Genomic DNA, 15,412 nt, shown 5'->3' on the forward strand with positions numbered 1-15,412 from the left:
GTTGAATGTAGTTCCAGATTAGGACAATTAAAGGCAGGTTGTGGTTCAGAGTAAATGGGGAAATGAATTGATCAATCGATTGACGCAGCCTCAAGGTGACTAAAACATGGACGTTGATGTTTTGAGAGTCGCTTTCCGTGATAGTGTCACACATGCACCCAGAACTCAACTGATATGAGATTAGTTAGAAAATTATGCAAAAAACCCAAAACAAACAAACAAAAAAACCCAACAAAAAACAAAAAACATAGGCACAATGACACATTACGAAACATTTACCTTTATACCAAATCGTCCGATTAATTTTAAGAGTTGTATTTTTATTACTGTATTTAACATTTTCTTCTACAATTTTTCGTTAGGAACAAGTTAATTTCTTTACAAAATCAGTCGTCGTTTGTTTCAAGCACTATACTACATTAAGTTTGTTTAAATATTATACTGCATTAAGTTTGTATTAATTATCTCCCTTTGATTTAGCGCATGCGTATTTACAGCGATTATGTTTAAACTTTATTATGTCTTATTCAACGAATTTTCCTGTCTTCTGTGCGTAGATGATCCCACACGATAAAACGACTCCTAAGAAAACAACTGCAGCATCAAAGTAGAAAACCATGGAGAACTGCTGTGTCGCCTCGTAGACAAATCCTGAAATGATTAATGTTAAATTAGTAAACAGTAGTAACTTGATACTCAGGTTTTTAAATATTATTAGATTGAGAAGAAAGTTCTTGCGAAATTTTAAATTTGGATTTCAAATGATGTATTTTCAAATAAGTTTTCGTTATAATACCTTTACTTTATATATCATTTGAAAGAGCGTTTTTTGCTCTATGTAATCGTTTAAATAAAAATCTTTTTAAAACAATTATGTTACGTTGAATACAAGATAGAAAAAAATTTTGCACAATTTCTTATTTCAATTCAAGCTAGGCCGAAAAACTATTGAAACAGCTCGCAATATCAACAAAGCATATGACCAAAGAACCACTATTGAACGCACAATACAATGGTGGTTTAAGAAATTTTGTGGCAGCGACGAGAGTTTTGAAAATAATGAGCGTAGTAGTCAGCATCGGATGTTGACAACGATCAATTAAGAGCTTTAGTCGAAGGCAATTCACGTATAACTGTTCGATCACTTGCCTATGAATTAGACGTAACGTATACGACGATTTCCAACCACTTGAGAGACTGGAAAGACAAAAAACTTGATAAATGAGTGCCTCACGAATTGGACAACAACCAAAACAAACGCTGTTATGAAGTGTCATCTTCCATCCTTTTATGCAACATGAATGACCCGTTTCTGGACTGGGTGTTGATTTGTGATGAAAAGTGCAACCGGAGATGCTCAGCTCAGCGGTTAGATGCTGACGAAGCTTCACGACAATTCCTGAAGCCAGAGTTGCACACAAAAAAAGGTCATGTTAATTCTTTAGTAGTCTGTGACCGGCCTCATCCATGACAGTTTTTTGAATGCAGGCGAAAACATTATGGCGACGAAGTACTGCCAACAAATAGATGAAATGCATCAGAAAATTTGACAACAGCAGTCAGCATTATTCAGCAGAAAACGCCCAATTCTCCTCCACAACAATGCCCGACCGCACGTTGCTAAACTGACCCTACAGAAGTTAAACGAATTGGGCTGCGAAACTCTGCCTCATCCGCCATACTTTCCAGACCTCTCACCTAGCGACTACCATTTTCTCAAGCATCTCAACAACTTTCTGCATAAGAAATGCTTTAAAAACCTAAGCGATATCCAAAACGCCTTCGGCGACTTCATCGATACCACAACGCAAGATTTTTACGTTACAGACATGAATACACTTGTTTTGCGTTGGCAAAAGTGTGTTGATTCTGATGGTGCTTATGTCGATCAATAGTTTTTATTGTTTGAGCCGAGATATGTTCATCTGAATTTAAAAGTTAAAAACCGCGAAAAAATTTCTTGTCAACCTGATAGAAGGAAACTATGTTGAACATTTTTCAAAATTCTGTGCATTCTTCCAGGAATTAAAAAAAAAGAAAACAAAAGAAGAATTTAATAACAAAGATAACAGTATAATAAATAATTTAAAATTTTCTTACATTATTTCAAATCCGGTCATAAAAAAATAAAGTGGGCTAAATGCGCTAAAAGAACAGTTAACTATGGAAGAAGATGGATTATCGGTTATTTAATATGTAATAAAAATTATTTAAAGAAGTAAATTAATAGTAAGCAAATCATATTGCAAAAGGTTGAGGCTGAATCTTTTGTTATTGGAGAGGTGGAATTATTCAATTACTGTATAAGTAATGTGTTTTATTCACTAGTGATATCTTAGGTATGACCATAATAAAGGCGGAATTTTCTTAAAAACTTGTAAAATAAAATTTATTCATTATAATTTTTGCAATATTCTCAAGAAAAAAAAATTCTAAAAAATTCTAAAAAAATTTCATATTTTCTTTTACTCTCCATAAAATCAGTAAATTTTCAAAAAATTCCCCCAAAAGCCCAAAACGGGGAAAATGGAACCCAATGTTAATTTTTACATATTTTGACGTAAACAATGAAAACGACGCGATTTTCAAAATTCTCTCAAAAATCAAATAATTGATCAATTTTAGTAATATTTTTACACTTATTAAAAAAAAAACAAAAGACTGAAATACATATGGACTGAAATAAAATAATATGAAAAATTCTCATATTTGGCTCTCCCCCTCCTAACGCTCTAATCTGATTTTTTTTTGGAGGAGGGGGGTGATTACATATTAAAATATACTGGAATGATGAAATAAAAGATATTTAATTTTGAGTCAAAAACATTGCTGATTTATACGATTTTTATCGATCTTTCCAAAAAGGAAAAAATAGAAAAGTTGGAAGATATATTAAACTTATTTAAGTTTTATGAAATGTTTTAAAATTATTTATTATTTATATTTGACAGTGTTTACCTGTATAATTTCAAACGATTTCCGAAATTATTTTTTATTTCTTTTAATGATGAAATTTTTTAAGGTTTTTGAAAAAAATGTTGAAGATTCTGCCTTAAAACCTATTATGAATAAACAGACAATCGTACTGTTAATAATTCAAAAACATTTTTTTAAAAATCGATGCCGTTTTTGAATAGTTAATAATTAAAGAATATATTAAGAAATCGAACGTGAATATTTTTTTTTCTACGAAAGGTCGATGGCGCACTAATCTGTTCACACTTCGCTAATAAAAATCGTAGCGTTACTCATTTCTTTTGTCATTTGTTAGAACAAAAATAGAATTTCTAAACCAAGTCACTGAAACAATTATGATTTAAGAGTTAATTAAATTTATTTGTGCACGGCATGTTTTACAATCTGTTAATATTAAATAAAAATGTGACTTCTAGCTTATGTCCATACCAAAAATTTATACGGAAAATAAGTTTCCGACAAAGTTAATTTAAAGATTTAGTTAGGATAAAAAAAGCTTAGTTTTAGGAATTAAAGATTGATATTTCCTAGAATAAAGAGGAATTTAATAAAAAAATAATGTAAATATTAATTTTGTTCGGGCTACAAATTACGATATTAAAATTTAATATTAAAGGGAATTTTATCAGTTAACGGGTTCAATATCAAACCGGAAGTTTATTGTTTTAGGTGTTGTCTGCTAAAATATGAAAATTTTATATTTGTATATGTCTTTCTTATAAAATTTCAAGTCAAAAGTAAAACTTTACTGTTATATTTCACTTGAATAATGATTGAACAAACACTTTAAATAGATATATATTTGCACTAATTTTTTCTCTATATTTTTAATGTTTAATAAGCTGCGTTCTTCGTATATCTGCGACGCCATTTTTAATTTCTCATTTTTTATCTTTGGTTATTTTGTGATGTTTTTTTTTTTTTACATGGGTGTCACCACTTATCAAGGCCCAGAGGCCACTCAAGGATAAGGGTTAATAGGTATACATTAGTCATTGTGATTTTAGCATAGTAAACAGTGGAAATTTTGTAACTTGGATTACTTAGGGGGACGATTCAATTAGAACTTGTTCACATTGGACTTTTTCTTTTTTTTTTTTCATAGGTATCACCACATTATCAAGGCCAATAGGCCACTCAAGGATAAGGGTTAAAGAGTGTACAGTAGAAGTTGGACAATATAATAATCATTAGTAATGAAAATTTGTTAAATTTGATAACTTATATGGAACGGCTCATCAAGAACTTATTTACGTTAGACTTGAAGACAACCATATTGTAGTCAGCTGGAAAGCAGGAAAACGGAAGACAATTCCACAGGCGTGCAGTTCTAATAAAAAAGCTTTGTTCATGGAATCTACGTTTAGGTTTAGGCACAGATAAAGCTCCTCCATTTTATTCAGTGTAAAATAAAGAATGTTTATATGTTATTTTAACCCTAATCTTTTCTCTTCAATATAGAAAAAAGTTACGATGAATTGATTTCATTTTACTAGTTTTTACTTGTGATTTTTTTTATGGGTGCGGACAATTAGTGTCATGCCTATAATATCATTTTTACTATTGATATCACGTTTGTAATTTAGCCTGTCCATGAAACTCGTTATGTAAAGGGTTAAGAATATCAGATTTTATACGTTTCAGTTACCTTGCAGTTGGCGCACTTAAGAGTTGACTTACTGTAAAAGCGTGCATGTTAAATGAATAGGCGTGTGGTACACGTGAGGGAACTAATACTTTTCTGCAATTGAATACATGCGTTGTATATATCGTTGCATAGCGATGTTGAACAGATGTTCCGTTTTCGTGGCATAAAAAGGAATTTATTTATAGTTGCGTTGTCCACTGGATAGTTTTGTTAATTTGCATGTTGTTACGCTTTGTCAATATCGTTTTGAATCGTTCAATGATGAAGCACAATAACTACAGAAAAAGAATAAAAATAAATCTGAGGTGAAAAGAAGTCTAACAATACGCTACCAGCCAAAATGATTGAAAATAATAAGAGGCAACAAATACTATAAAAATGTCTTCCTTGTAGCAATAATCCTAGCAAGAGTATACATTTTTAAAAAATAAAATCTGAAGAAAAAACAATCGAACACTACAATACAAAACCAAAGAGAATAAACAAGAAGTGTTCAACGATAATGTAAAAATTATCTTCATTGCAATAATCATCCTATCAAGAATATGTATTTTTACAAAGAAAAAAAAACTTAAGCGAAAATATGGTGGACACTAAAATGCCACACTTAAAAAGGAGAAACACAAAAAGACCAACAATGCGGGCAAAAGTGCCTTCGTTGCAACAGTCATCCTATGCAGAATACGTATCTTTTAAGAGAAAACCTGAAGTAAAAAATTCAACTGGAGTCCTGCAATGCAAACTATAAGACAGTAAAATATACGGTAAAAATATCTAAAATAATTTATAGCAAAAAGATGTATTTTTAAAGAAAATTTTAAGCAAGAAACAAGTAGGTACTGCGATATCACACGAACGATCAGAAAAGAGAGAAGAGCCTAACGATACATTAAAATGCACACATTGTGTCACTCTTCCTAACAAGAATATGTATTTTTAAAGAATAACTGAAGCGAAAAATACCGAACACTACAATGTCACATTAAAGGGGAGAAACAAAACTAGTCCAACGGTACGCTAAAACGTCCACATTGATCAATTTGATTTCTATAATGCCACACTAAACAGAAGAAACAAGACGAACACAACGATACTGTCAAATATCTTTTCATTGTTACAATCTTAGTACCAAAAATGAATAAGCCGAATATTACAATGCAGCACTATTATAAAAAATGTCTCCATTGCAACAATCTTCCTAAGAAAAATACGTATTTTTAACGAAAAACTAGTGTAAAACAAGTCCGACTCTTCAATCACAGTGGAAGAACCCAAGTATAAGGTTAAATACATATTGTTGTAACAGTCTTCCTAGCCAGAACTCGTATTTTAGATAAAAAAAAAACTGAAGGGAAAGACAAGTTGAGAACAAGATCAGCACCACAGCATAAAGGAAAAGCCAGAAAAGACTAACAATATTCCTGTAGTGGCAGAATGATACGGTAAAAATGTCTTCATTGTAACACTCTTCCAGGCAAGAATATCTTTAAAGACATACTGAAACGATAAACAAGTCGGAGACTACATAGCAATACTAAAGAGAAAAGACCAAATGATCTCAAAGATACTGTCCAAAATGTCTTCATTGTAACAATCTTCATACCAAAAATATTGTAAAGAAAAACTGAGACAAAAAATAACGCCTTACTACATATAACTACAATGCCATGCTAAAGAGGAAAAGCGAAAAGAGATTAACAATATTTCTGTAGTAGTAAAACTACATTTTGCCGACACCTTTTTGATAAATGTCGGTTAAATATTTTTTTTAGAATATGAGTTTGCTAATCATTTATTTATTGCGGAATATTATCCTTATCTTTTAGTTGTTTCACGATGTTTCGGCCAACTATTCCTTTGGCCTTCATCAGGTGGTTACCGTCAGTTAATAAATAATACTCATCTCAATAAATGAATTCCAATTAATTAAATAATATATGATCTTGCTAGTATAAGCAACATTGTTAAAAACTCTTTTTCACCCCTAAACAAGACATATTGTCACTTGAACGTAAGAGGATACTCTATGCGATCGTGCTTAACAGGGGCTCTTGTTCTCATTACATTTAAACTTCTGCAGGTTAAGCCAGTCAGTGAATGAGGTAACGGAGGAAATTCTGAAGTCTGATAGTTCGATGGAAGAAACTATTAGAGTAGAAAACTTTCCAACATCTAGGGAGCTCGTCAGTTAAGGTATGGGATTTTGCTGCTGGCCGGAGTATTCGGAAGTATGTGAGTCGGGTGAGCACAAATGCTATGAGTTCATCAGAACACATTACATTAAAGTACTTGTAAAACAGGCACAGGAATGAAATATTGCGGTGATGGGACAGAGTTTGGAGTTTGGCTGAGTATTCAGGACCTATTAGATTTGTGAATTTTTTAGATATTGTCTAAGAATGAAGGACTGATAGTAGATGCACCAGACCAGATGTGGCAACAAGACTTCGTGTATGAGCGAATTGTGGCCTTGTAAAGGTAACGGGTACTTTCTGATGTGAATAATTTTCTAGCACGATAGAGAGAGCCCACCCACACTGGTTATTTGAAAAATCAGCTCAAACTTTGCATAAGCTAATAAATATAAATGCGATCTAAATGATGACGCTTTATGCAATTTTTCATTTGTTTTTGACTGACAATATTGTAGAGAATTGGAATCCAATTAAGATTCATTTATCAAAAATATAAAATAATTATTTGATTGATAGTTCTTTTAGAAAATATTGAGACCAATTCTTAAAAAAACAAACAAACTAATATCCAAATCTTCAACAAAGCACCAGGCAAGATAATTAGTTTAAGATATAAAAAAATTAGAATATAAAATGTAATGTCATTGCATTACAACATTCAATCCAAAGAAACTCCATGTCTTCCTGCTTAATAAGATAATCTTTATTTGCTTCAGAAAATGCCGCACGGATTTCCCTCTTTCCTCGAGTGAAGAATCAACCGAGACAATCTTCAACCCACGAGGAAAACATTGATAGACAAAAACATAGCACTCCAACTTTTTTTTACTGAGGGCCATATAACAACTATACTATCACCACAAGAAATGAGTAGGACGCTATGTATACAGCTTTTTAAATCTAACAGTAGACTAAGATATATTTTCGAATTTCTCAAGAATTTGAGCCGATTGCAATATTTTATATAACCAATAATAGATAACAAACATATCATCCATACCTTTCATTGTGGGATATATAATATACAGAACTCCAAGTAACACTGATAACATGCTATAAGCCGTCGTCATGTCCTCTCTTCCAAGAATTGCTGAAACCAGTACAATCCGAAGTGAAAGTCCAAAATCTGCAAGATGAAAACTGAACTTCTTACTCTATGTTAAATAGTAAAGGATACATTTGCTAGCCCCCATCTTGCGATTTGGTTTCGCAAGCAAACGTTAACGCGTACAGGGGCCAGCTTCGTTCATTTTAGACAAGCTTTCTATTTCAGCTGTTAGTCTAAACCCAGATAATTAAAGTCTCTGGAGAGATTTAATAAGGCCGAAAACCCGACACACGACCCGTCAAACATATGGACCAAATTAACTCGTACATTTAGGAGGGGTCGTGCCATAAGAGAACGTAAAGATTTCTTCCAAGAAATATCCACAGTGCAAACACATCTCGTCGATAAGTGATAACACCATAAATACAAATACTATTATAAATTAATATAATATAATATAATATAATATAATATGATATAATATAATATAATATAATATAATATATATATATATATATATATATATATATATATATATATATATATATATATATATATATATATATAGTGTGTATATTTAGGCAGCATCTTCTCATTAATACAAATACTATTGAATAGCACGGAGTTATTCTGTTTTACAATTTTCCTTTTTATCTTTTCCAATCTCCGAATAGTCCTTTTTGTGTTCTCGAAACTGTATGAGTTGGATCCATAATCGCGAGTGCTTTCGACAGAAGTGCATCTATCATCCTCAGGCATATTGCAGAAATAAATGTAGAAATTGTTTTTTAAATTACGTATATATATATATATATATATATATATATATATATATATATATATATATATATATATATACATTTGTTCATAGTCACGTGGTAGCTTGTTACATGTTAGATGGGCGGACTTTTTTTCCTTATATATATATATATATATATATATATATATATATATATATATATATTAAATATATTTATATACATATACACACACGCATATATATTCAAAATTTATCCCAAACATTTCAAAATGTTTCGGCTGCACTCATAATTAATATTATTTATCTGAGGCTTCTTTATTTTAATGTACAACGCCTCGAGTATTCTTAGCCTATTTACATTTCTCTCACTCTGCAATACTTTTGTATTTTCTACCATAATTCTTCGAAATTCCGAATGATGGCAGCCATGCCCCTTCAAATGTGATATGGAGCTAGAGTCAGAGAGGTGGAGAGTCAATCTTCGCGACAATGTGTGAGTTGTGTAACCAATGTAGCTACTAGTATTGGCGATACACTCTCCTATTGGGCAGCTGAATTTGTAAACTACATTGGTCCTTTCCAACAGGTCACTTGCCCGCGAAATGTTGTTTTTCATTACAAGGCTTGTTGTCTGTATTTTTTTATAATATATAATAAATTTTATTTTTTTATTATTATTGGGAGCCACGTATCTACGGATCATATTTTTAAGAATACTTTCATCGATTTTTGAGTTCTTGTGTAACTGGTTACGGTAATAGATATTAACAGGTTGATCATTTTCGTGGATATTACTAATTTGATTCAAATTGCTAATGGTTAGTTTTATTTCTTTATCTACAAGAGAGTTTGGGAATTGATTATTCATTAACACTTGTTTTATATTTTTTAATTCATTAAAGAATTTTTTTGTTTTAGGAAATCAACTTTGCACGAGGTATAAGATTCCTTATTATATTCGTTTTATAACGGAATGGTTATTCGCTTTTAAAATTTAAAATACAGGAATTAACGGATGTAGTTTTTTTTAAAAAACGGAGGTCATAAATTCATCGCTATTAGAGTCAATGCGAACGTCTAAAAACGAGATTTTATTATTAGTACTTAGTTCGTATGTGAAGTTAAGAACGGAATTATTCTGAAATATACCCTTAAAATATTCTATTTCCTCTGTGTTATTGGCAAGAATTAAAATATCGTCCACATATCGAACATAAATAGAAGGCTTCTCTATTAAATACTTTGTTTTCTAGATTAGCCATATTCGAAGATTAGAGAAGATAAAAAGGTAGATTGTAAAACAGAATAACTCCGTGCTATTCAATAATATTTATCTATCTATCTATCTATCTATCTATCTATCTATCTATATATATATATATATATATATATATATATATATATATATATATATATATATATATATATATTTCAATATTAAATTTAGCGGTTCTCAGTACAGAAATAGGGTTAGTAATAGCATGAACGTATTTTTATTGAAAATAACCTGCCCAGAAACGTTTGTTTTATTCCAGAGGAAAATCATCAGAATAATTAAACGTGTATATGTTTTTTTACGGCTTTTATCTATAAGTAAGGTTTACTTTAGCTAGCAAACCCATAAGATTCGTTGGTTTTATTACTCCCATACTAGTGTTGGTACGGGTTTAGGTTCTTCCAAGTCCCAAAACTACCGACCAGCTTTAATAATTACTAAACGTACAACAAGTATAAACGACAAGAATTTAGTAACAAACATGAAAACATGACAACACTGCAATTCAGAACATTAAGGTAAAAAGATTACTCACTTCAATAGTGGGGTTTACGGGAGGAGTGAGGACTGTATTCTAGAGTTGTACTCTGCCTGTCCAACATTGTCTTTTAGGAGAAGAAATTTTTGCGTCCGTGCCTCATGTGTACGGACTCTCCTCTCTTTTTTCAAGGGACCTCACTCCTTACCCTACACCGGTAATCTGGTGCTCTTATTTATTCCCCTACAGTACTCCCCCCCAAAATACGGAGTACCTGAAATAAATGGGCAACATTTTTAATTTTATTTAAACCGTCACAAAATTTTTTAAATGTGCTGGCCATCTGACATGTCTACCTGACCGTGTCTTTTTCTTTTCTACTTTCTGAAGCGTCATATCTACCGGCATGGCATTTGGGGGGGGGGTGATACTTTCAGATATGTCTCTTCCAGTGCTGCGGGTTTTAACCTGTCTACCGAAATGTTTTGTTCCTCATTCTTGATAAGCACCTTGAAAAACTTATTTTGTCTCTCCACAACCTTAAAGGGGCCACGATACGGCGGTTGCAGGGAATGCCTCCTTTCCGTATCACGGATAAAGACGTGCGTGCAAGTCTCTAAATCCTTAGGTACATATGGGACCATGTTCCTATTCGAGCCTGAGGGAGAATATGCCATCTTGGCCATTTTGTTGTTAGCCGGTCGACAAACGCTGTCATGTCCATAACTTTTTTTGGTGCTTCAAAAAAATATTGTGCTGGCAACCGCAATGTGGTTCCATATAGAGCCTCCGCTGCTGAGAACCCCATATCTCTTTTCACCGTTGTCCGCAGTCCCAACAATATTAGTGGCAGATGTTCTAACCACCTTGTATTGTCCGTAAGCTGTGCCCGTAAGGAGGCTTTTAGACTGCGATGTAGTCGCTCGACCATGCCGTTTGCCTGGTGGTGATAAGCCGTGGTGTGTATACTCTTGGTGCCCAAAAGTTTTGCAAGTTTATGAAAAAGGTCTGACTCAAACTATCGACCTCTGTCTGATGTAACATTTTGTGGTACACCGAATCTGGCCACCCAGCCAGCAAGGAATGTCCTGGCAGTTGTGTATGCCGTCATGTCTGGTATCGGTAGAGCTTCAAACCATCGTGAGAATCTGTCGATACATGTCAGCAGATAGCACTGACCTTCACATGTCGGAAATGGTCCGGTGATGTCGATATGAATGTGCTGAAATCTCTCATCTGGAACTGGAAACGTGCCTAGAGGAGCCCGCGTGTGACGACCGACCTTGGCTTTTTGACACTTCACACACGTTTTCGCCCACGCTCTTGTATCAGCTTTTATTCGCAGCCAGACATATCGGTCTGTTAGTAGCCTTACAGAGGCATTGGCCCCTGGATGCGATAGACCGTGTACTGCCTTAAATATGTCTTTGCGTAGCGATGCTGGAACGTATGGTCGCAGTTTGTTTGTGCTTGTGTCACACACAACTTTTGTGTGGCTGGTAGGGTTGGTAATTGTCACTAGGTTCAATGAAGTTGGATTATTCTGCAGGAGATTTTGTAAATGTTCATCCTTCTGTTGTTCTTTAGACAAGGTGTCGACGTCAATTGCCGGCTGCAACAGGAAGGAATTAATTCCCGCGATAAGGTGTCTGCTGGGATGTTGTCTGCTCCCTTGATGTGCCGGATATCCGATGTCAATTGAAGGATATAATCCATCTGGCGAATCTCTCTGGGAGAATATTTGTCCGAGGAAGACTGTAAAGCGCCTAACAGGGGTTTGTGGTCCGTGAGGATATGGAACTGCTGACCTTCCAAGAGCTGCTGGAAATGGCGTATCGCGGAGAATGCAGCTAACAGCTCTCTGGAAAATGTACTATAGCGTTTCTCAGTCTCTGTTAATTTTTTTGAGAAAAAGGAAATGGGTTTCCAGTCCGCATCACATTTTTGTTGTAGGACCGCTCCAATTCTAATTGCGGATGCATCCACTGCTAGGCACAGCTCCTGGTTGGGTTGGATGTGAGACAATTTTGCAGTCTCCTGCAACATAGCCTTGATCCTGTTGAATGCTTCTACCGCATGCTCTGAAAATACAATGTCACACTTCCTCACATTTGTCAACAAACTTGTCAATGGTAAAAGTACTTGTGCACAGTGAGGTAAGAACCTACGATAAAAGTTTATCAGCCCGAAGAATTGACGCAGCTGCCTCATTGTGGCAGGGATAGGGAAATTTTGAATGGACTTGACCATCTCTAGTGATGAGGATATTCCCCCTCTGAAATATGGTGTCCTAAAAAAATTACTTCGGATTGACCAAAAGCACATTTTAATGGGTTTAGGACTATCCCATATTGCTTCAAACGTTCGAAGACCTATCGCACATGACCGATGTGTTCCTTTCTAGTTTGGCTAGCAATAAGTACATCGTCAATATATGCACAGACGAATGGCAAATCTGACAACACCTGGTCTATGAACCGTTGGAATGTTTGTGCTGCATTCCGCAACCCAAAAGGAACTCGCATGAAATCGAACATCCCGAATGGGGTGATGATAGCCGTTTTAGGAATGTGTTCGGGCTCCACCGGTATTTGGTGATATGCTCGAATTAAATCCAATTTTGTAAAAAAACGGTTATTTTGAACCACTGCTGTCACGTCCTGGACATGTGGTACTGGGTATCTATCTGGTTTAGTGACTGCATTCAGTGCTCTGTAGTCCCCACATGCCCGCCATGTGTTAACACCTTTGTTGACAAGATGAAGAGGTGAAGCCCATTCGCTCTTTGAAGGGCGAACTATGCCTAACTTCATCATTTGCTGAAATTCAGCCTTGGCCGCTGTTCCCTTTTCTGGTGCTAAGCGCCTAGCTTTGCTATGAACGGGCGAACCATTTGTTTTGATATAGTGTGTGGTGGAGTGTGGCAAAACGTCCCTATGGAAAGAAGGCACTGAAATTGAAGGGTATTCCTTCAAGAGACTCAGAAAATCGTTATCCTGGTTTGCATGTGCCACTGTTGGACACAATAGAGTACCAGTCCTAACTACCCCACACGCTGTGAGATGCGTTTCTGGATCTTTCAGACACTGGCCTGTTATATCCACCACCAAACCGAACGCCTGTAAAAAATCGGTACCTAAAATAGCACTGTCTACCTCCGCCACTATAAAAATGTGGGTAAATGTTCTATGCAGGCCTAAATTAAGGTCCATACACTTCTCCCCATATGTGTGTATTAACGAGCCATTCACAGCTCGTAGTGTGAATTTACAGGGAGGGGATTTCTTGTCGGCTGCAGTCGCAGGAATGAGAGACACCTGTGCCCGCTGTCCACCAAAAAGGACGTACCTGAGTTTTTGTCCACCACATACAATAGGCGGCCTGAACGAGATGCACCGACAGTTGATGCCGCATTCTTCTGTCGGTTTAAGCTTTTCCCGAACTCTTGTAACTACACGGTGGGATACAGGAATTTGCCTTCTCTCCAAATCTCTTGTGCTTCCAGCAAATGGTCCTATCCTGCCTCCGTTCTCTGGAGTGGCTGCGCGTACCCCCCCCCCGCCTTTGCTTATTCTCGAGGGTAAGTCTCGCAATGTCCTCCGCCATTTTGTTCATGCGAGCTTCCAATCTGGTCTGTCCCTCCATTAGTTTGGAGAGTAGCTCGTCTTTCTCCGATGTCTGAACGCCAGCCACCGTTGACGACCGTGTCGACATTATATCGGCAATATGGTCGGCTATCTCAGCCACTCGTTCCACTGGCATAGATTCATCCTGTGCAGCTATTACCACCTTATACTCGGTTGGTATGCGCTGTAGGAAGATGTGTTTGACAATATTATTGTCCATTGTCCCTTCAGCCAACGTCTGTAGGCGCTTTAGAAACTGTGACGGCGTGCTATCCCCCATCGTTTCCTGTTCTAATAATTGTGAGATTCGCCTGTGTGCTGAAACTGACACAGCAGTTGTCACTCTTTCTCGAAGGGTGTCATATGGTTTCTCCGTGGGAGGAGATATAATTAGGTTTCTCACCTCGACGATAACATCCTGAGGTAATATAGTCGCCGAAAATATAAATCTAGCTGTGCGAAAAACAAAGCAGGGTCATTCCGTACATCCGTTGGAATCAGACTGAATGTGGGCGACGCCATTTCACATTTATTTATGATTATTATTATTATTATTATTATTATTATTATTATTATTATTATTATTATTATTATTTATTTTTATCTTATTTATTTATTTATAGCGACAGTTAGCTAGATGACACAGTATAGTATTAATAGTAGGGACAGAGCAAGAGGAAGACGAAATGTGACGTAGTGTTCACATCAGCCAATCACGAGACTGGCGCCGCGTGCAAATTGAAGAAGACGCGGTCGGCCATATTTGTTGTGCGAGAAAAATGTGAATATCCCGATGAAAGGGTAACGATACTTGTATAAAATAAATCCCGGCACAAAAACGTAACTAGTCATTATTTTTTTATTTTTTTATTTTTAACTTACGTACGTAAATGTTTTGTTTATTTATTTTAATTACTCTGACGCCGGGATTCATGTTATGGATTATTTTTATTTAAAAATAAACTTTAATTTTACGCATTTTCCTTTTGTTATTAAAACATAAAAAAAAAACGTTGCTTTGCGTATTCTATGTTGCTAGTTGGGGTCACCACTGTTGGTACGGGTTTAGGTTCTTCCAAGTCCCAAAACTACCGACCAGCTTTAATAATTACTAAACGTACAACAAGTATAAACGACAAGAATTTATTAACAAACATGAAAACATGACAACACTGCAATTCAGAACATTAAGGTAAAAAGATTACTCACTTCAATAGTGGGGTTTACGGGAGGAGTGAGGACTGTATTCTAGAGTTGTACTCTGCCTGTCCAACATTGTCTTTTAGGAGAAGCGTCCGTGCCTCATGTGTACGGACTCTCCTCTCTTTTTTCAAGGGACCTCACTCCTTACCCTACACCGGTAATCCAGTGCTCTTATTTATTCCCCTACACTAGGTTATTTTTT

At 35.2% G+C, this 15,412-nt stretch overlaps 1 protein-coding gene across 5 annotated transcripts in view; it reads right to left on the minus strand.

The window, feature by feature from the left end:
• Positions 1 to 252: 252 nt before the first annotated feature.
• Positions 253 to 15,412, minus strand: part of LOC145277992 (monocarboxylate transporter 9-like) — a 166,338-nt gene continuing 151,178 nt past the window's right edge. For 4 of the 5 annotated variants that reach the window (XM_080130136.1, XM_080130139.1, XM_080130135.1 and 1 more), the window contains 2 exons: positions 7,820 to 7,945; positions 253 to 651 (listed from right to left, as the gene is read on the minus strand). In XM_080130136.1, the coding sequence (XP_079986262.1) occupies positions 524 to 651; positions 7,820 to 7,945 (254 nt within the window). In that variant the 3' untranslated portion in view covers positions 253 to 523. The remainder of the gene's footprint in view (positions 652 to 7,819; positions 7,946 to 15,412) is intronic. The other variant, XM_080130140.1, reaches the window with a different exon arrangement.

This window comes from Euprymna scolopes, chromosome 6, assembly GCF_053919585.1.
Source record: "Euprymna scolopes isolate OS-2025 chromosome 6, ASM5391958v1, whole genome shotgun sequence".
NCBI classification, from domain to species: Eukaryota; Metazoa; Mollusca; class Cephalopoda; order Sepiida; family Sepiolidae; genus Euprymna; species Euprymna scolopes.